The sequence below is a fragment of the Aedes albopictus genome, chromosome 1 (genome assembly GCF_035046485.1).
Source record: "Aedes albopictus strain Foshan chromosome 1, AalbF5, whole genome shotgun sequence".
Taxonomy (NCBI): Eukaryota; Metazoa; Arthropoda; class Insecta; order Diptera; family Culicidae; genus Aedes; species Aedes albopictus.
Window position 1 is genome coordinate 320,191,849 of NC_085136.1, and position 23,329 is coordinate 320,215,177.

Sequence of the window (23,329 nt, forward strand, 5' to 3'; positions counted from 1 at the left end):
CTGATGGATCAAAATCAAGCGCTCGGATCGCTGTTGAAGTATCCAGTATCTACCTCACTTGTGACTCTTAGTTAATGCTGAGACTCTAAACTTTTTTCAGACGTCAATCAGTAAACAAACATAAATGTTCTTTCATAAAAACTGAGTGACTAGCGTCACTGAGTTGAACGAGCATTGGCGTAGCTAGCTTTTTTCTATTTTCTCGCTCACTCTCCTAAACAAACAAGAGACAAAGAAGGATGAAAGAGGGGGCACAGGCCACGGTACGTGGAACTGCAGATCTCTCAACTTCATTGGTTAACGACCAACATCGACTCTGACTACTACACTCAGCCAAATAAACCTAAGATTATCATAAAGTCTGACTTATGAAATTGCCTTTAAACAATTCATAACGATTAGAATAAATTCTATAAGGTCGCTTTATGATGCAGGACCGACTCACAGCTTAGCTTTTATACACATTCAGCAACCGACACAGTTAAAATTTTCGTGTAATTTTGCGTTGATTTCGACGCACATATTTGGAGCAACGAAATAAACGCAAAATTGCGTTAGATCTTAAAATTACACGAGCTAAAAAGTGAGTCGTGTAAAATTCAACTTCGTTTAAATTTAAACGATTTGCTCAATTTATATTCTGCTCCATTTGGATTGCTACCGATCTAATCGAAAACAAATTGACGCGCTGATCCCTACGTGAAGGGACAAACATCAGTTTCCCTGAATCATCATAAACTGGGCCATCATTCCTGTCCACGACGCAAGCGAATCACAAAACAAAGCATCGGAAGTTGCGCGGAGACTGTAGTTACAAGTGCCACTAATATGAGTGATTTTTGTTCAGATTCGATGGGCATACATCGTAGTTTACACTTGGCCGAGCAGCCATAATCCTTTTTACACTCGCGAGCCGTTCTAAATTACAAAAAATCGCGGCCCAAAACTTACAAATAGCGCGTCTTCCGATGCTTTTCATAAGATGAACTCTCTCGGTCGCTGGCCAAACAAAACTGAAACAGATGACGCCATTTGCATTAATTCTAAGCGAAATGTAAATTTACACGGTTGGAAATTTAAAGCTAAGTTAATGGAAAATCGGATGCTTTTTAATTTATATTTAAATCCGAAGATGCAAACGCACTTTGATGGAATTTTGAGTCGATAAAACAGTGAAATTGCGTGTTTTTCAATGCTCCAGGCATGTGCATCAATTTCAACTCAAATTTTAATCGTATTTTCATTTAAATTCGTTGAAATTCACAGAAATCACGATTTACGTATCGTTTACTTTTAAACATTTTTTTCTGTGGATATTCTCAAGCGTCGATAGCCGTGCGGGTTGGGCACGAGCTCAGTGATCTTGACGTTCATGGATCGATTCCAGTCTGCACCATTTTACGATTTTTCTGCTCTTTTCATAAGTTAATCTTATGTAGCAAGCATCATCAATTTTCATAAGGTGTGGCTAAATTTCATATGGCATTTTGATGAATTTTTGAAATTTACTTCGCTGAGTGTACCTGGTGATGGTCTAACTGCGCCCAAAGCTTTCCGTCATCAACAATATACGGTACCGGCGATTGCTACACTCAGCCAAATAGCCTTAAGATTTCCATAAGGCCCAACTTATGAAACGACCTTTAAATAATTCATAATGATTCGGATGAATTTCATAAGGTCACTCTATGACGTAAAATCGTCTCACAGCTTAGCTTTTATTCATGTTTAGCAACATGGTATTCTCAAGCGTCGGTAGCCGCGTGGATAAAACACGGGCTCGGTGATCCCGACGTTCATGGATCGAATCCAGTCTGCTTCATTTTGAGATTTTTTTGTTCTTTTCATAAATCTACCTTATGAAATTTGTCATAGCAAGCACGATCAATTTTCAAGAGGTATTCTTATGCCATCCATAAGAATTAGTTATAGCAAATTTTCATAAGGTATTTCGATGAATTTCGCTAGTTTTTTTCGCTGAGTGTACGGTACAGCCTGGAGCGACTGAAGCAACCATGTCGCGTCTGCATACTCGCAGAATCTCGAGGCAGCGTTGCCAGTCGAGAGTGTGCTCGATGTCGAACGAATGATTCGATGAGAAGTCCAAAATGATTTTGCTGTGCGGGCGGTAACGCTGCAGCAAGGAACCCGGCAGAACGTGGAATGCTATTGACAGACGGGCGTTAAGTGTTTGATTGGTGGAAGCAATTGACAAGTACCTCAACAGTGAGAGGAATATGGCAATGGAAGCCGGAATGCGGTTGTCTGAAATAGCTGCCTTCAAAGTGCTATTCCAGAACGTCTTTGACCTAATGAGTTTGTGGAAAGTTATCAAGCCGGCTTCATCGACGGCCGGTCGAAAACGAGTCAGATCTTCACCGTACAGCAAATCCCCCAGAAATGTCGTGAATGGCAGATCCCAACGTATCACTTGTTAATCTACTTCAGTGCAGTTTACGTCAGTGTTGACCAAACGGAGCTATGGAAAATCATGGACGAGAACGACTTTCCTGAGAATCTGGCCATGCTGATCGAAGCAATGATGGATGGATGGTGTGCAAAACTGCGTGACAGATTTTTATCCTCAAGCTGACTCTTCAACATAGTTTTGGAAGGTGTAATGCAACGAACCGCGCTCAACAGCCAGGCATGATTTCCACGAAATCCTGTTAATTTGTGTCCTTTGCGGACGACATGGCCATTATCGCTAGAACATTTGGAACGGTGGCAGAGCTGTAAGCCCGCCTGAAATGCTTCAAATACAAAGTACCATACTAGTAAGTGTACATACATTAGATTCCAGGAAAAGGAGGAATTATTTTACTTTGAAGCTTTGCTGACGGCTGACAGCAATGTGAATCGTGAAATACGAAGGCACATATCAGTAAATGTCGTACCAACTATGGGCTCCAGAAGAAACTACAGTGCTCCATCGCACACCAAATGTGCGTCATGTTAAGGAGAAACATCAGAGAATACAAATATGGATGTGTGTGAAGAATTAGCCTAAGTTAAAATTCACGAATAAAAAGAAATTGAAAAAAAAAATGGATGCCACAATGGCCGGTTTGGACCCTTATTCACGTTTTCAAGAGCACCAATCTTAAAAATTCGTGAACAAATGCGCTCGGTTTGGAAAAGCTGCCTTCTTTTACAAGTGAGCAAAGCCAGGATGAACAAGTGCGGCTTGGTTCGATGCTTCGTTCGTCAGATTCGTGCCTCTAAGTATTTTTTATCTGTATCAACGAGATTTTTAGCCCTAGGCTAGTTCATCTCGGGACCCACGCTTTACTTCCCTTCCGAAGGAAGAACTCACATTTTGCGAGTTTATCGGGAGTGGGATTCGATCCCAGGTCCTCGGTGTGATAGTCAAGTGTTCTAACCATCACACCAGGTCCGCTCCACGCCTCTAAAGTTCGTATACAAAATTGCAATGGGATTTCTTGATATTTCACCTAAAACCGCTAAAAAGGATTATTTCTTCTCATTTCGGATGTTGTTAGAACAATATGTGTTGTGTCTTATTAGTACGAACCAGCATTTTTGAATGTTCACGCTAACGGACGGGCCCATATAGCCGAGGCGGTAAACGCACGGGTATTCAGCATGACCATGCTGAGAATGACGGGTTCGATTCCCGGTCGGTCCAGGATCTTTTCGTAAAGGAAATTTCCTTGACTTCCTTGGGCATAGAGTATCTTCGTGCCTGTTACACGATATACGCATGCAAAATGGTCATTGGCAGAGGTAGCTCTCAGTTAATAACTGTGGAAGTGCTCATAGAACACTAAGCTGAGAAGCAGGCTTTGTCCCAATGAGGACGTTACGCCAAGAAGAGAGAGAGAGAGAGAGCTAACGGACGAAAATAAGCATAGGAAATGGTAGAATTGAAAAATGTCATGACATTATTTCCATGAAATTCATGACATTTTCCATCCCTGTCCTGGACATAGATACTGAACTGAATCCAGACCATGATCTTGTCGAACAGCTACGCATTTTCAGAACGAGTTATATAAGCCGCTACACTTCCTAAAATCAGTTAAAATCTGTATGCTTAAGGCATTCAAACTTTTGTAACCTTTTTCGTAATGAAGAACCACTGTGCATCGTCCGTTCACAACAACAAACAACATGCAGATCACCGTCGTCACATAAATGTAGGTGAACACAACCTAGATCGGGCAGCGATTTTTTTCCTCCAGCACGTCACATGGGATGCATCTCTATGCGGTAGCTACTCACCAGATTATGGTGTCGGATTTATATTTAAATATATTTTTTTTTTCGTCCAATGAATTTTCCATAGCAAACAGTGTGACTTCCCGCACCGCACGCACGAGTGACGAAGTCACTACACGACGAGCGGTGCATGTGACAGTTTTTTACATCTTTACAAAAAAAAAAAACGACAAAACAGAAGGAGGAACACATGTTTGGGTTACACGCGATGCGGAGGTTCATTCATTAATAAAAGGCGAACGAGCGCGACGAGGGTCGGACTGGTGATGGAGGAGAATGGAATTTCTTATAAATGGTTTGGTTCCTGTAGTGTGATGTATCTATTACGCACTCGGAGGGTAAAACCATTTATAGATAAAAAATCAGTTTGGCCCAGCAGGAGATCGATCGAAGATGTGGTGGCAACAAGATCAAACTCGGATGGTTTCAGTTTCACATGTTCTTATTCTATCTAGATCATTCAGTCGTAAAGTGATAACAGCTACAGATATGAGCAACAATTCTATTGCCTATAAGGCAATCTTAGTGGTGGTACAGGGCAGGTTGGGACACAATGGTCTTGGTGGCCAGAGGTGCCGAGTAGGCAGCAATAGCTGGTTGGGCAAGGACAGTCTTGGCCGCAATGACAGGAGCAGCAGCAACGGCCTTAACGGCAAGCGGTTCACGACGGACAGCAGCGTTGAATCCGTGAACTGGGTCAGCAGTGTAGTCTACGACGCGCTTGGTACCGTCCGGTTCAACCAGCGAGTAAGATCCCTGAACAACATCTCCACTACGAGACTCGTGCTGTTCCTTCTGGTCTCCGGTCAGGGCATCGGAGATTCCATAAGAGTAGGAGTACTCGGGATGTGGGTCGTACTCATCAGCCTTGGCAATCGGTGCAGCCACAAGGGTCTTGGCTACCGGAGCGGCGTATGCCAGAGGAGCAGCCGCTTGGTAGGTCGTCAGAGCCGGGCCGGAAATAACTCCAGCACGGGCAACAACCACCAGAGCACAGAAGGTCAAGAACTACAAAACAGAGAGCTTTCGTCATGCTTTCCAAGAATCCACACCACAATCAAACCTACCTTAAAAGCCATTTTCTTCAATTGCCTGAAGTTACTGTTCTCAGTACTAAACAACCAATCCAACTGTACCAAGCTCAACCCTTCACGTTCAATTTATAGCATCTGCCCAATCATTAAACCACCATCTGTTCACCAACCAGTAAAGTAAGTACCGAGGCAAGACTCCACCCGATCCGGACTGACGAGATTCTGCAGTTCCAGAAAAACCTTGACAATTCGGAAAAGTTTGGTTCCAGCATCGCGTTGCAAGTTTCGAGCGAGAGAACCGGCTTGGTTTCGTTTTGCTTCTGTTGTTGCCAAGGAGCAACTTCCCAGCCGCTCGACGCGACGCATCGCCGGTTCCATCTAGCTTATGCAATCTTGGTTCGAAATTTCAAGTTCAGTGTACAACATGATTTGTTCGGTAATTGCGGCAAGGTTTCCTTTAAGGCGTGGGATTTCGGATGGGTCGAGCGACGCGACGGGATGGGATAGGGGATGGAGGTGAACAGGAGGATGACGGACAGATGATCATCGCACGTCGTCGTTCCAACCGAGATGTGGAGGAATGGAACAAAAAAAGTGAAAGTGTGCAACAGATGCTGGAAAGGACGACGCGGCGGTCGCAAACCTACCTCAATAAAACCTGGGGGAAGTCAGTTTGGGGGAACTGATCTCGAGATGAAGTGATACAGCGCTTATGGTGAATAATTGGCTATTCGGGTGTTTATTGGCAAGAATAATGGCTTTGGGATTGGTTTAATGTCGATATGGTATTTAAGGAGCTGAACATTTTAGCACAGGCATTCTAGCCGCCTTGTGGTTGCGATATCTTATCATGAAATCTTTTTATATAAGTGGATAAGTCATATTAATTTGCCACTAATAGCTTCTAATATCTACTTCAGGTAATCCTCCAGTTGTCAATGATAGATATAATAAAAGAAAAAACTTTTGGATTTCAGCGGCTTTCAAATTGAGCCAGACCTAAATCTTGCTGCGATCGAGAATCATTCCAAGCAAGACATTTCCTACACTTTTTGGAATAAATTATCCTCGTGCAACAATATTACGAACACAAGAAAGAGTCAGTCAGGTAGCGAAAACACCTAGTTCATAACTGCAGAAGTGCTTCTAGAAGCAGTTGTAAGCAGAAGGAAAAATAATAAGAAACAAATGAAAAGAATGAAGAAAATAACGAAAAACAATTAGAAGAATAAGAACGAGTAACAAAAGAAGTAAAGGGACGAATTTACTACTCTATAGAAGAGATGGTCTTCCAACTAGAGTGTCCATTTCTCGGACATTTTTCTTGTCCCGGGATTCGGGATAAAAATTGTAGCATATCCCGGGAAATCCCGGGATCCCGGGATTTTTAGGAAATACAGATTTCAGTGGAAATTGAAATGAATTTCAAATAAAACACCATTTGTCAGCTATTGTCTATCCGTTTTGTTGAATATGGAGGGGAATTATTGTTACAGTAGTCACTCATAAAAACAGCTTTTTTAGTTTCAGAAATCCTATAAATAATAGAGACCCCAAACTAAATTGCAATATGCTGCTGGAGAGCTAGCAGTACTTTTTTGATTAGTTGCAAAATATGAATGCAATTTGCCCAAAATTCTTTTAGCATATGTAGATATTGTTTGATATAACTCTTGACAGAGCTTCTAAAGGGGCGAACATGTTTCTGTAAACTAGGTATTGCCTCGATGATTTGGATAACCAAACAATACATGCCCACACAAAGTTTAATAATTATCGAGTGAGTAAAATTTTTGTTTACTTGATTATTACAGAGGATTTCGTGATTTTGTGATGCAATTATAGAAGTCGTCAAGAGAATGTGTTGTTAACAAAAACTGAATCGTCCTCTTGCAGGCTCTATCAAGAATTTTTAAAATTTAACGCCAATGATGGGCATAAAATCATGCATTCCGGGATTCCCGGGAACTCCGGGAAATCAAATATTAAATCCCGGGATACGGGAAATCCCGAAATTCCCCAAATCCCGGGAATTCTCGGGATGGACACTCTACTTCCAACTTGAATCTCCATTTGGGTGGAATTCATTTTGGTACTTTCATTGAAGTTAATTTACCTAAACCGAATTTCTGAGTTTTGAGGCAAGCGAAAAAAGTGAGAAAAAAAGGGCATTTGATGCGAGTTTGAGTTAGAGCTAGAGGTAGTCCTAGCGTATATCTCTCTTGAGTTTAGATCATTGGATCTACAAGGGATTGGATTTTGGGCCTTCAATTGCTCTATTGAGCATTGGTCAGCGAATTTATAAGCGTAACTAGGTTTTTTGAATCTGTATTAACGAGATTTTTATCGCGAAGCTAATTCGTCTCGAGAACCATTCTTTACTACGCTGCCGAACGGAGAATTTAGTGAATTTGTCGGGAGTGGGATTCAATCCTAGCGCGATAGGCAGGTCTTTCCCAACAGATCCGCTCCACTAGCGTAACTACTGTTCTTTCGCTGTAGTGGAAGTAAGGTTAGTACTCGCCACTTGAACACCCACTGATGCGCGTTGAAACTCCTCAGAAAATCCCCCAACATCCCCGGACACTTCAATTAAACTCTATTGAAGCCCTCTTGAACCCACTGAGGCTCTCTGAAATCCACTAATATGCATTGAACCCCCTTAGAAAACCCCCTGAGACCCCCCCCCCCTCCTCAACTCTATTGAAGCCCCCCGAAACACAGTCCCCTCTAGACATGTCTTCAAAGGCCTTGAAACCCCTCATAATACCCTTGGACTTCCACAGACTTCCCTCGAACTCTACTGAAGCCCTATGAAATTATCTAAAATGCCTTGAACTCCTCAGAAAAACACCCCTGAGTACCCCAGAGTATTTACTAAGCCTCCCTGACATCAGATAACTTGAAAACTCTCTGAAAACCTCCCTGATAGCTTTGACTTTCTTAAAACTCAAATAACGTCGCCAGGAACCCCCAGAAAAGCTAGTTAGTCACAAACATTAGCACCATTGCAAGGTTGGATAGTTCGGGAAGTATTTATACTCGGTGAATTGGAAACGGTTTAACTTCCTTGACAGTTTGACAAACTAGTCCGGGAATATCGTTCGACCGGTGCAGATCTGGATGAGCTCGATGTAGTTTGTCACCTGTTGATGACGCTCGGGTTGTCATATTCGGGAGTAGTTATGGTGCTAGGAATGATGCCGGAGGAGAATCTTTCCCTCGAATTTGTTGAGTGCCGGCTACTAGATGAGGAGGCAAACGAGTCCAGTTTTAAAAATACGATGGTGTATGCTCCAGATGTTATTACGATGATTCCAGATGTTATTACGAAAAAAAAGAAGCACTACAATTCCACATTAAAATATAACATATTGTAGAGAAATACTACAAATGCGTAATAAATTAGGACATCACAAATGGACAAACACATATCAAAACATACATGTTGCTTTGTTGCCCTAGTGGATAACAATTTCCTAACCAAGGATGACGGGGTTACATAAATATTGTTGGTCCATCGGTCAATCCTGCATGTAGTTGTATTTTCTTTGGCAGGTTGCCTTTTGTTCGCAGCATTTGTTGCTTTCGTAGCTTGATTTTTGATGAGGAATTTATAATTCTAAGGAGGCAATCTGAAACAGATTTTAATGTGAGACGTCTACACTTCGATGTCCCTGTTAGGAAAGGGTGTACACATGTCTTCTGGTTAATGATTGCCTGAAATGACTTAAATGTAGGCCATCAAAATTATATTACTGAGATCTCATGGTGCTCAACCACTTCAGAGCACTATAAATATGCATTAAACTTAGGTAAAAGTTTGCACGTGAAAAACGTACGTGTAACACAAAAATAAAACTTGTAATAATGTTCCGACAGGGTCTCCAGTTAGCCTAGTTGTTCAGGCTACGGATCGCCAATCCGGAGACGGCAGGTTCGATTCCCGTTCCGGTCGGAACATTTTCTCGACTCCCTGGGCATAGAGTAGCATTGTGCTTGCTTCACGATATACAAATTCTTGCAATGGCAGGCAAAGAATGCCATTCAATTACTAACCGTGGAAATGCTCGAAGAACACTAAGTTGAAGCGAGGCAGGCCAAGTCCCAGAGTGGACGTAGAGCCATGAAGAAGAAGAAGAAGAAGAAGAAGAAGAAGAAGAAGAAGAAGAAGAAGACGAAGAAGAAGAATGTTCCGACCACCTTGTGAATGACAAGGCACTTTTCGAAGACCTGAAGTTGCGTGATCTAGTCGAGATTGCGGCGACAAGCTTAAGTAGGGTAGAAGCCCTAGACTTCACCACTGCTCTAATCTTCGCCTCCTCCATATAAATTCATTTTTTTTGTATGAAGTGGCGAAGATTAGAGCAGAATTTTAGGGGACAAAGGCTAGTGTTTTTACCCTACATGCTTGAAATCCTCCCAGTTTTTTTTCCAAGAAATCCATGAGAAATCCTTGCAAGAATCCCTCCGGAAATTCTTTCAAGGATTTCTTCAGATTTTCAATAGATAACTTTTTGAGGATTGGTCCCCGAATATTTCCAAGACATTCTGAGGAAATTATGGCTAGGGTTTTTTACATATATTCTTACAAGGATTCTTGAAAGTGCTAGCACGGAATTTTCCTTCCAAGATTCCTCGCAAAAATCTTCCGAAAATATTTTCACGAATTCTTTCAAAGATTCCTTCGATAATTCTTTAACCTTCTGAGTCGAATTGTTTTGCCGATGCTGCCGTGAACACGTTTGGTATGTTCGGTTTTATCGCCGGGATCATGTATGACCCCTTCGGTCCCAAAGGGTTAAACGGCACTTTTGTGATTTATTCCAGGATTACTCAAGAAAATCTTTCGGAAACTTTTCCAAATATTCTTCCAATGATTTCCCTAGAAATTCTTCCATTTTTTCCTAGTAATGCTTCTGAGGATTCAGCTAGGAACTCTTATAAGGATTCCTTGAAGGTCTACCTTCAAGGAGGCAATTTTCGCAATTATGTTCGATATTTTTTAAAAGGAGTTGTCCAAAAATTCTTCCACGCACTCTTTCGAAAATTTCCGGGTTCTTCCTAAAATTTCTGCAGAAATTCGTTTAGAGGTTTCTCAAGAAATTTTATCGATCAAATGTTCGGCAGTTCTTTCAAGGATTTGTTTTGCAATTCCGTCAACGATTTCTTCGTAAACTCTTCACGAATTCTTCTAACGTATTCTCAAGGAAATCTTTTAAAACCTTGTCCTATAATTTATCAAAAGCTCCAAAGAGTTCTCCAGACAATCCGCCAAGAAATCTTTCAAGGGCTCGCCTGGTAATTCATCCAAGAGTTCCTCCAAATTTATAAGGGATCATTTAATATAATCGGTGGAGAGTTTTCAGGATAAACTTAGAATAGAATCTTAGAAGAAGTTTCTGGAAGATTTCTGGAGAAATACTAGAGAAACCCTGAAGAATTTTCCATTGATTTATTTATAGAACTTTTGTAATTTAATTTTAAACCAGAATTTCTGGGAGCTTCTTGGAAGAATTCCTCGAGAAGCCTTCCAAAAGGATTGCTTGGGAGAATTTTTGAAAACAAAATCTTGAAGATGACCTTGGTGTCTAAAGGTAAGACCCAGAATAAGTTAACAAACTTATTCTTAGAAGAATCTTTAAAGGAATTTTTAGAGCAATCATTGGAGGAATCGAAATAGGATTATTTTTTTCAAAGTCTGAAGGAATACTTGTAGGAAGTTATGAAGTAAATAGTAAGAAAATTGATTTGGGATTCCGCAAAAAAAAAAAAAATGAGTGAAACATTCTCGGAATAATCCTTGAGAGTATTCCTTGACGAACTTCTCGAAAACATGCTAGAGAGATACAATTCTTGAACGAATTATATAAATTTGCGGAGAAAATCCTTGAGCAGTTTATGGTGCAGTCCTTGGATTATAATTGAAGAAATACTAAAAAAACTAAAGAAATATTGGAGAATAAGGGAATTGCTTGGAGTAATTTCTGAAAGAATACGCGGAGTATTTCCTGGGAGAATCACTGTAAAAATTCTTTTAGAAATACTCGATTTTTACAAAATTTCTTTAGGATTTCATGAAGTAATAAATTTATTATTAGAATTTATCCTTTGGGAGAAATTTCTGATCAAACCGAATCGATTTGAATAATTTCTGAAAGAATAACCTTGGAGGAAATCTTTTGAAATGGATGAATCCTTTGAAGAGCTTCTAGATGATTGTGTGGAGGAATCTACGGGAATTCTCCATGAACTACTTATAGAACTCCTAAAAAAATCGGATGAACTTCTTAAAGAACTCTCAGAAAAAAAAAGCTCGAAAAACTCTTGAAAATTCGTAGAGGAACTCCAGCATGAATTCCTAGTGACAGCGTAGATTACACGGAAGCAGCAAACTGCGTGTTTCTCTTTTCGACTAAAGCGGAATTGGCGGTACTATGTATAGCGGCATGTCAAGAGCACTGGTTGGTATTATTCATTCATGACCTTGGTTATGTTCCGAGAGAGCCAGTTCTTTTCTTCAAAGATTATCAGCCTTCGATGCGCTTTTCTGATGAATCCAACTACTTCGGACGCGTGATATTTGTGGATCTCCGAGATCTCGTTTAATAGAAGTACATCGTATTTCAGTACGTAACTATAGTTCAACAGCTGACAGACATGATGACTAAAAGTCCTCCTGTTTTGGTGTTGCGTAAGCATTGTATTGGCGTTGGGCTGACTAACTCCAGTGGTTGAGCAGCCCTGATAAAAAAACAAAAACTAACCATGGGGTGTTTGGTGTAAAGCATTCCTGCACCATACAGTGAACCATCTACAATAAAATATATGGTATTGGAATGGTTCGCCAAAAGCTTTGCACATTGTACCTACTATATATTTACATGTCATTTTTAGATACCAATATATCATATACGTTTCTTACGTTTGAACCATTCATGTTTATTGAGATCATATACTATTATTTTTCCGCGCATTTTTAGTTATTTTTTCAGTTTTAAAATTTTTCTGTGTTTTGTAGAAAAAGCAAGAGAAAAAAGTAAACACTGTAGCTCCAAGAGATAAGATGCCATACGACTTCCGCCAGGCGGCAACATTGCGGCGCCGTCAAAGTCTAATGCGATTGATTCTCTCGGGAACCTTACCTGGAACACATAGCTTGTATTTCTATCGAACTTGACAGTTTTCTCATGAGTTAACCTATGGTTGAACTACCATATATTCCACCGTAAAGTTTGTAATGTATTCTTATCTTTAGTCAAATGGGAGCCTCAAATGTTGACGCTGTAATGTTACTTATGTACCACATCGTCACCCACTTCATTCAACTACATTAGCACTACACAGCGTGCTCGGCATAGTTCCATCATGCCGATTAAAGTGTTGCCACAAATAATGCTTAGTTTGCAAAACCCAGTTATCTGGCTGGTGGGGCATGGAATCCTAAGCTTCAACTGTTAATGCAATCAGAGACTACTCAGACTTGAACGTGGGCGATCCAATCTTTGAAGCGAGTTATGAAGAGTTATCGGAACCGGTCTGAGAAATTCCTAAAGCGCATTTTATAAATATTAAACTTGATAGCTTTTAGTCCAAACTATCAAAGAGGGTTCTATCGCAGACAAACATTCAAGCTCGAACAATTTATTCAAATTTTCTATATAAATTCTCACTAGCGACACCTAGGCTACCGATTGCCATAGTTCAGTTGACAGTTTGCAGACCACGTGCGCTTAGCCACACACTTTTCACCTACACTCCCGTTCAAAAGTTTGGGGTCACCCCCTCAAAAACATGTCATTTTTTTAGGCCCATATCTCCGCCAATTTGCGTCCGATTTCAAAACCCTAGGTTTCATTCAAAAGATAATAAGTTAAAGAAACTTTGAACATGATTTAAAAGAAACTTTTTTAAAAAATTTTGTATGTAAACTTAACTCAAAGTTAGCAAATTTTCTAAAAAATGAATATAAACTTACGGCAGTGTCGCTGGAAGTTGGGTCGACCAAATTTTAAGATGAGAGCGGTAATATGACCCATTTTCTATTAGCTTTCAACTGCTTTTTACAGAACTTAGCTAAAAAATCTAGAAAAAAAGTTATTAAGTAAATTAATCCTTGATGTCATCGACCAAAAGTTTGGGGTCACCCCTCAAAATGATGTATCGGCCAAAAGTTTGGGGTCACTATCGTAAAACATGGAAAAGTGATTTGTTGATATCTTTGTCATCTTTCATTCAATTTTAATTTTTCTTGGCTTATTTGAAACAAAATGAATGATACTTACTGCATAGACATTGAACCACACATATTTGTTGAAATTTACATACAAAAACTTAACGTAAAGTTGCCTCATTTTTTGAAGCGTGGTAAAATGTGCTAACTTTACATAACGTTTTTATATACAAAAATCGTTAAATACGTTGAGTTAAAGACATCAAACGTAAATTTAGTTAATTATCTTTGAAATGAGCCAAGAAAAATTAAAATTGAATGAAAGATGACAAAGATATCAACAAATCAGTTTTCCATGTTTTACGATAGTGACCCCAAACTTTTGGCCGATACATCATTTTGAGGGGTGACCCCAAACTTTTGGTCGATGACATCAAGGATTAATTTACTTAATAACTTTTTTTCTAGATTTTTTAGCTAAGTTCTGTAAAAAGCAGTTGAAAGCTAATAGAAAATGGGTCATATTACCGCTCTCATCTTAAAATTTGGTCGACCCAACTTCCAGCGACACTGGCGTAAGTGTATATTCATTTTTTAGAAAATTTGGCAACTTTGGGTTAAGTTTACATACAACATTTTTTGAAAAAGTTTCTTTTAAATCATGTTCAAAGTTTCTTTAACTTATTATCTTTTGAATGAAACCTAGGGTTTTGAAATCGGACGCAAATTGGCGGAGATATGGGCCTAAAAAAATGACATGTTTTTGAGGGGGTGACCCCAAACTTTTGAACGGGAGTGTAGTTCACCAATAGAGTTAATAAACTATAGAGGACAGATGTCGCTGCTGTTCGCTTTGTCCTCGTTCGCAAACATGCCGGGTATCTATCTGTCAAACTGCATACTTTTTTGCTTTGATACTTATGTATATCCCTCCCTATCTTAGCCAGCAAGAGATGTTGCTGCGGCGACACCAGCGTCATTCTTCCTTTATAGTTTATTACCTCTTTTACTTCACCACCCACCGATAAATAAAAACAAAACAATCACTGTCAGAATGATTCTCAACAGTATCGTAGCCAGAAATTGTCTCTGGGAGGGGTTTTTCAACGGTCAATGATACCTTTATTGATTTTACACTTACATTTCGTAAACAGCAATGAGGGCCTGTCCATAAACTACGTAGACTCGGAGGGGGGGCGGAGCGGGTCTGGCCAAACTCTACGGTTCATACAAATTTCGAAAATTTGGTATGGACGAAAGTCTACGAGAGGGGAGGGGGGTCTGAGATTGCCAAAATTGAATCTACGAAGTTTATGGACATCGCCTGAGCATTTGTATTCTTAGTTTGAAAATTGCGGCGCAGCCGAAAATGGTTCTTGTCGCAAAGCTGTTTCGGTTGAAAATTTGTTCCACAAATTTTATCTTTGGGGGGCGTTTATGGTTCAACCCTAACTACAAAAATGATTTTTTACTGGATGTTTCTGTTGAATATTTATTAAATTTCCTTACTGAGAAGTACCTATCAATCTATAGTCCACGGATCTTACCTGCAAAGAAACAAAAAATAGAATAAAATTAGGGAACTTTATTTCAACGGTCAAAATATGTTATAGAATACAATGTTAAATGTATAATGTGCACTAAAAATGGCCCCACTGACCCAGATATGCTATTAACCCATCCTTGCTCAAAAAGCCTTCCTGCTCGGCGTAAGTCTTCCTGTTCCCGGAAAGTAAAACTGGTTTTAGCAGAACCAGAACGAGTTGCCTTCCCACTAAATGTCACGGTTTAAAACGAACGAACTCCCCCAACACTCACTCGGAGAAGCCGGACGCTTCTTTATGTAGCGCCTCCGCAGTAGCTTCTCTGTGTTTCTCTTTTAGCAATGGAGATACTCTTGCTTCTATGTTAACCGAGTTTTATTGCATTCCAGTTCTTCCTGTTGAAGCGCATTCAGGAGTCAAGGTTAAATGACTCAAGGTTTTGTGTGGGATAAAAATCAGAGGGAATTGCATTGGTTTGGGTTGTTTTTAGCTTCGTACCCACTTTACTTGGGTGCTTCGGTAACGTACTGTTCGATGATTTCATCAGTATTGGGAAATAAAAGTGTATAGTTTTCTATTTTGGTTCTCGAGGCATGCTAAAAGCTTTGGATTTATTTCTATTTCTAGAGAATATCTTACCATTTCCACTTATAACTTTGTAAGCTGTTGTTGCTCGTACCGAAGTCGTCTCAAGCCCATCTCTAACTATGATGGTTGCCCGCTCATTCATTTGACGAAATTGATCATAATCTGTGTTACTCCAATTCCTTTGACATTCTCATCTCCGCTTGTCCGATGCTTCCACCAGAGGGGTCTTACTCGCTGGTAGAGCCAGACAATTCCAAACGTACTCTTAACCCTTATGTGGCTGACAGGGTACTCTGGTACCCAGTACCCCTTTGAAAAGCACGGTGTAGAAAAAAGCAAAAAAAAAATGTCGGACACATAACGGTTAAGTACATCTTTGATCCGATCCACGGATTCCATGTTGTCCTTGATTCATCGTTAACCGTTGAGATCACCTACCTACCTACCTACCTACCTACCTATCTATTTACTGTTTAAATCGTGAACATGAACCCAAAATCACCAAGACACAAATGAATGGCGTCGAATTAATTACCCATCTGTTTGAGTTGCAATTGTTCGGGGGCGCGAAACACCCCGTGTGAGTTTCTAAATTCTTAAGTTTGTCTCCTACAACATGCCTTATAGCGTAAGTATACTTGCTCTCAGAACGCTCCTCAATGTTTGCCATCAACACAACAAAGTCTATGTAAATTCATAAGGGAAACAAATAATAAAAGTAGATAAATAACCTGTTTGCATAGAGACGTGCCAGCCAGCCAGCCAGCAGCCGGAGTGCTTTCACACCGGATCAGGTCACATGATACCTACCGTTTGGCGTTCCGTCCGTACTCGTTCACGTGCTGCCTGCCGTATGTAGAGCATCCGGTCCGGATGGAAGCAGGGATATACAGGTATCCTTACGGGCTGTTAAATGACACCCTTTTGCTCACACACCCACGCCACGTGAGGGAAGGAAGGAAGTACGGACGAGTCGCCTTTCGTCGGTTGTATCTCATTGCATGCAAACTTGTTAAATTTATATGTTTGATGAAGGATTAAATATAAGCAAAGCAACGATACGTTGAGAGAGAGACAGAAGCATAACTTCGAAGACATTTCACGGCCCGGCACAGAAGCAGAAGTCTTCCCCATGGAACGGGCGGCGTGTGCAAATCGGACGACGCATCGCATACATATTCCATGCACAGTGTTCTGGTGTTCTGGGTCTGGTGGTGCCATTTGTCATGCCTGGCTGGATTTTACCGTGTAGGTAACGTAATGCGCTCGCAGTTCAGTTCGTACGTGGAACTACTCACTACTGTGCACACAGAGCTATTATGTTGGGTACCTTGTATAACTTGGCGCGCAAGGAGATACTTACCTACCTGGGTGTGCTTTTGAGCGAAGGAATATCATCAGCGTTGCTGCGCTACTAAATGTATGTACGCATACCTACAGGTACTCAGTCAAGCAGTAGTGGCGGCAGCAGCGAGGAAAGGCAAACATTACAGTATGCGAACAGTAAATTGTATTGTCAACAATGGGAGCTTTCGCTGGGACTTTGCGCAGGGTTGAAGTCTGTTGGAGGACGAGAATTGTTTTTGCCTTTCTCGTACACCAAAGTGTACTGAAAGGCTAAATAGAAGGCTCGAACCGTCAAGTCACATATACCAATTAACTCAGTTCAACGAATTGAGTAAATGTCTTTTTTTTTATAGAAAGAGGAAATCTGCTTCTACAGATACCCGAGAGGTGGGTCCTCAGGTGATGTGGGGTCGACACTAAAACCTCTTTCTCTCTTCTTCCTTACCTTCGCGGTACGCCCGTTAGGGATGACTTCGAGAAGGGGGGATGACTTCGTACAATGAGTACACTCTAATGGTAAGCGTTCCACCTGCTACCGCCTTAAGTTGTTCGCTCTTCCCCGGAGGCTCGGGCCCTGGCTAGTACATAGACTACCCGTTGGGCTTAAGCTCCTGGATGGGGAGGGGGAGCCAACTCAACTAGCTGTTGTTCGGCTCGCCATTTTCTCTGTAGTTCAAGGACGATTCGAGATACCGAGGAAGAAACGGCACCCCACTTTTCCTCTCCCGTACACATCCTTTCAACATGTCGGGAGTGTTGTCTCTACCGCATACCTCTTGCATACTCGACCTTTGCTCCACCAAGCGTGGGCATTCAAAGAGCACATGTTCCGCGTCGCAGTCTGCACACTCCGGACATGAAGGAGAACCAGCATGTCCGAATCTGTGCAGATACCACCTAAAGCACCCATGGCCTGACAGAAACTGTGTCAAGTTAAAATTCACCTCGCCATGGGGCCTGCTCGTCCACTTGGACACGCTCGGTATGACCATCTGCCCTCGCTGGAGGTTAACCAATCCCTCTGCCATTTCAACATCGACGATGTTCTGGCAATCCGTCTCGCGCCTCGTCTCGCGAAGCACTCCTCGTCCTCTGACACCACAAGTGCTAAGGGCATCATACCCGCCAGCACGCATACCGCGTCCGGAGTCCAAAAATGGCGACCAGAATATCCAAGATTCAAAATGGCGCCTGTTTATTGGAGCTTAAGGCCGGTGCAGTAGACAAACTTTCTTTATACGAACAAAATGCAGTAATTTAGTACACCTCAGCTCTCACTGCTGCTGTAATGCAAATATAGTGCCAGAAAAGGTGAAATAGCGTGAATAGGTGAAAGCACCTGAGATACCCTGGAATACCCTGAGATGTCCCAAAACGTTCTTGAAAACAATTTGAGTTCTCTTAAGGCCCCAGAAACCCCACTTGAAATATCCTGAAACCTACTAAAAGCTCCCAATAGAATAACTAATAACGACCCTTACACTCAGCTGCAAACCTCCTGAAACACTCTGAAGTGTCTATGAAACCCTCTAAACCCTCATGAAACACCTGAAATTCCCCAAAACACTCCAAAGCATCTCGAAACGTTCATAAACCCCTATGAAACGCTTCTATGACCTTCTTAAATGTCACTGAAACCCCCTCAAACGCTCCCAAAACTCTCGAGATGCCCTAGAACTCCACCAAAAAATCTCCGAAAACCCTCGAAACGCTCCTGAAATCCCTTGAGGTTCCATGAGGACCCCTGAAATACCATTGAAAAGTCTTCTAGTCTCCCTGATTCTTCCTGAGACCTTCTGAACGCCCCAGAAATATCCGTGAAACGCCCAGAAAACCCTCTGAAACCTTCTGAAACCCCCTCAAGCCCTTTGAATACCCCATAAATCCCTTGAAACGTTCTAACGCCCTGCATCCTTAGTTTTCCCTGAATCCTCTTTAAAACCCCCAGCTTGGAGAACCCCTTTGAAACTTCTGGATCTGGAGCCTTCTGAAAATTCTTTGAAATCCCTCGCCTCTGAAGCCGCTTATGAAATTTAATTCCGCTTCGAATAGCTTCTATTTTTTCGTCATCGGGGGCTCGCGTGGTTTGATGATTTTTCGCCTCTAAAAACCCTTATAAAATGTCTTGACACCTTCACAAACGCACCTAAACGTCCCTAAAACTCTTCTGAGACTTTATCGAGGCTCCCTGAAATTTTCTTAAAATCCCAAAAAGTCTTTAGAAAAAAACTTAAAACTCCCGTAACCTGCTGAAAGTCCTTTGAAACTCCGTGGGAAGCCTATGAGCCCGTTGAAACGTTAATGAAACCTCTTGAAACGCCCCTGCTGGTTCCATGAAATCTCCATGCAGAAATTCCTTAATAGATTGAAAAGGAGTTCCTCATGCGATTCCTTCACAAGTTTCACCAAAGATTCCTCAAGTTATTTTCAGCAATTTCTCATTAGATTCTTGCCGGAAGTTCTCCAGAAGTCCCTTCGAGTATTCATCCCAAAATTTCTCTATCGATTCCATCAGAAATTCGAATATTTTCACAGGAAAGCTTCCTTCAGGAATTTCTCTATGCATATATTTTTCCAGGGTTTTTTTCAGCACCTCCTCCACGGATTCTCTCAGGCATTTCTGCAGAAATTCTTTTGGAATATTCTCAATATATTATTCTATAAGTTCCTTCAGGGGGTTTCCAGAAGATCCTCTGATGTTTCTCTGCCGCTGGCATTATACACTTCTCTTGCAATTTGTTAATTTTATTTATATATTTAGGGATTTTTGCAGATTTTTTCAGAAGACCCTTCAGGAATCTCATCAGAGTTTCTTTATAGAATTTTTCTTAGAAATCACTTCAGGATTTATTTCTTGGCGTTCCTCCCGGAATACCTAACTCAAGGACTTCTACTGAGAATTACTGCACAACATTCCAGGTAGTCCTGGCATCTTCAAGAAATTGCTCCAGTGGTTTTTGTCCACCGGTGCTTTTCAGATATTTTGCAAGAAATTCTTTCAAAAACCCCTCCAGAAGTATCTCCTGGAGTTCTTCCAGAGTTTTCTTCAAAAAATCCTTCAGGAATCTCTTCAGCAATTTATTTAGAGATTTTTTTCAAGAATTCCTCCAGTACTTTTGTCTGAAATTTCTACATAGATTCCAACATATTTTTTTTTCCAAGAAAAGAAGCAATGGCTCCGAGGAATAATTCAGAAATTCATCAAGGATCTTCTTTGGAAATCCCTCCTTTCAGGGATTTTCTCAGAAACTTCTTTAGGAATCTTTCCTCCAATTCCTGCAAAAGTTTTGCATACAAATCTTCTAGGATTTTCTTCAGAGCCATTCCAAGGAGTTTCTCCAGGTATTTCTCAGGAATTTCTCCAGGAACATCTCCAACGATTACATCAGAAATTACTTTAGCGAATTTTGTTCAGGGACATCTCTAAGAAATTTTCAAAAATTTCTTTCTGTAATCTCCAGAGGTATCTCCAGGGATTACCTTAAAAATTCCTTCAGATAACCCTTCAGGTATCAGTAGGTCGGCTCCAGAGGTACGTTCTCCTCCAGATAACCCTTGAAGAGTAATCCAATATTTGTATGTGATTAAGGATAAGTATGGAGGAATATCTGAAAGAATTCCTAGAGAAATCTCTAAAGTAATCCAAGATATTTCTGAAGGAACTGCAGGAGAAATTTTAAAAAGAAACCTTTAAGTAATTTCTTGAGTAACTTCTGGCGAAACTTTCTAAGGGACTCCTGCAGGAACCACTGGAAGAGTTTCCGAAAGAATGGCTGACAAATTAGTGAAAATTCTGATAAAAACATCCATGGGAAGGATAACTTATGGAGAAGATAAGGAGTCTCTGGAGATATTTCTGAAGAGTTTCAGAAAAAAATCCGTGGAGGAATTTCTAAAAGAATTCATGGAAATTTTTCTAAATGAAAATGTGTTTAATTCCTGTAGAAATCCCTAGTATTCTTGAAGAATCCTTGGAGAAATATCTGAAAGAATCCCAGAAAAATTCCTGATGAAATTCTAGATGGAGTTGCTGATTAAAGTCATGGAAAAATGGAGAATTTTCTGAAAAAAAATCCCGGAGGAATTCGTGAACGTGTTTTCCTAGAGTCCCCTGAAAGAAACACTGAAATTGCTAGAAAAATCACATAAGACAAAAGAATTATATGTATAAGTTTCGATTAAATGTTTATGAAAAAATTTCTGAACTTTTTAAAAAATCAGAAAAAAAAATCCTAAAAGTTTCTTTGGAAGAGATTCTGGAAAAGTTTCTGATGAATTACATGGAGGAATACCCGGAGGAGCTCCCGGAGAAATTTGTATGAATTTCTGTGAAAAACTTCGAAGTAATATCCATTGGAATCACACAAAAATCATGGAAGAACTTCAGGAGGAACTCCTGGAAATATTCCATGAATAATTTTATCGGGGAAAATTATTTCTGAAATAATATTTGTAATTTTTTTTGAAGAAATCCCTGTAGAAATATCTTAAATATGAACTATTGATGTTCTTAAAAAAGAATTTCTGAAATCCGTGGATGCTTTTCTGAAAGAATCCCCGGGGAAATTTCTGAAATAATCCATGGTGGAACTTCTTAAGCATGTAAGGTTTTCTAGAAGGATTATTTATCAATTTTCTGGATGTTTTCTTTGTGGAATTCTAAAACAGGGTGGCCACCGAACCGGGAAAAACGGGAAACCGGGAAAAAGACGGGAATTCGGAACGACCGGGAAAAAAGCGGGAAAAAGTCGGGAATTTAGAATGATTACCGGGAAAATTGTTGTTAAGAGTTTGATGTGCATATTTGAATGTTTACACTTCATCGAAAATCTGCAAAATCAAAGCCAAGCCAAAATACTCCTGGGATACTTCTACGAAATCCCAAGGAATTCGCCTGTGCAATCACTTGGAATTTCCTTAAAACAGAACTTGAGATTCTTCAAGAAGTTTCTTCTAGAATTCCTCTAGGTTTTTGTACCGCTTGATTGTCGCTTGGAATTCGATGAGATTTTTACGAGGAAAGAGTTTCTTACATCTGAGATTTTTTCAAACGTTTCTTTTTGGATTAACCCGTGTCCTTTCTTAAATTTATCCTAGTTTTTTTTTTCAGGGAATCTTTCCGAAATTTCATCAGGAATCTTGATAGATAAGAAAATCATAACCACTAAACTGGGTTTTAATCAAGACAACCAATTGCAATTTATGAGTTTCTTCTGGTATTTCTCCAGGATATCATTCTGTTACTCATCCATCTCCACGAGTTCTTTGCACGATTTCTGCAGGAGTGCCTTCTGAAACTTTGATTTTGAAAACTTCCAAGAGATTTTGCTGAATTTTATCTTTATTTTATATTTGCTTTTGGAATTTCTCCAGTGTTTCTTACTGCGTTTCCTTCAAGAGTTCTTCTTGGGTACCCTCCAGGAGTTTGTTCAAAGGAACCTCCACTGCCGTAATTCTGCAAAGTGACGTAAGCGACATTGATAGTTTTTGCCCATTTTTTGGCTATTATGCATAAAACTCTTGCTCATCCTCTAAGTTTATTTCCATAGATGATAGATTACGACTAGATCTTGCATTCTAATACAGCAGGCATACCACAGTGATATTTGTACACCAGATATTATATAAAATATACCAAAAAATATCGACATTTTGAATGGCGCTTACGTCACTTTGCAGAATTGCGACAGTCCAGGAGTTGCTTATGAAAGTTGCTTTTGGACATCCTTCAGAAGCTCCCTCTGCAAATCACCCAGGAGTTCCTTCTGGATGATCTCCCGAAATTTCTTACAAAAACTTTACGATAGCTATTTCTGAAAATACTCCAGAATCCTGAAAATCAAACTTCTGCGGGAGTTTTTTAGACGAACCTTGGAAAACCTTCTAGACATGTGGGCGATTCTTTTGGGAATCCTTCAGGAGTTCCAAGAGAAATCCCTAGATTGAATTCATGATACCAGACCAAAAGTTCTATTCCCTAATTGCCAACAGACTAAAATCCTAAATTCCCTAAAGGAACCTCTTCCATAATAAATCCATTAACCCTCGAGCGATCGCTCTGTTGTGTTTTGTACAACACGTCGAAAAAATCTCGCTTTCTGTGTTCAGTATTAGCGTGGTGCTGGCGGTGGTGGCCAGCCGCGCCAGTTACGGCCGGTTAAGGAATCTAGAGGAAGATATACAAGATGGAATCACTAACAGAAGTTACTGAAGAAATCCAAGATAGTATTTTTGGAGTAATCGAAAGATGAAATCTCTGACAAAACTTTGTAAGAATCTCCAGATGTAAGTTTTTGGGGGAATACTCAGTTGGACATCCTGGAGGAATCCCCGAAAACAACACCAATGAAGTTGCGTTAGGGCACCTACGCTAATAAATGAAATTAAAAAAAAATGGTTCG

At 40.4% G+C, this 23,329-nt stretch overlaps 2 protein-coding genes across 7 annotated transcripts in view; both read right to left on the minus strand.

Moving 5' to 3' along the window:
* Window positions 1-23,329, minus strand: part of LOC109411053 (papilin) — a 392,526-nt gene that overhangs the window by 140,739 nt on the left and 228,458 nt on the right. The window lies entirely within an intron of this gene.
* LOC115264164 (cuticle protein) lies at window positions 4,667-5,471 on the minus strand. Its single transcript, XM_029867553.2, has 2 exons — window positions 5,310-5,471; window positions 4,667-5,250 (listed from the first exon to the last, which is right to left on the minus strand). The coding sequence occupies exons 1-2, from the start codon at window positions 5,319-5,321 to the stop codon at window positions 4,765-4,767; spliced, it is 498 nt and encodes a 165-aa protein (XP_029723413.2). The 5' UTR covers window positions 5,322-5,471; the 3' UTR covers window positions 4,667-4,764.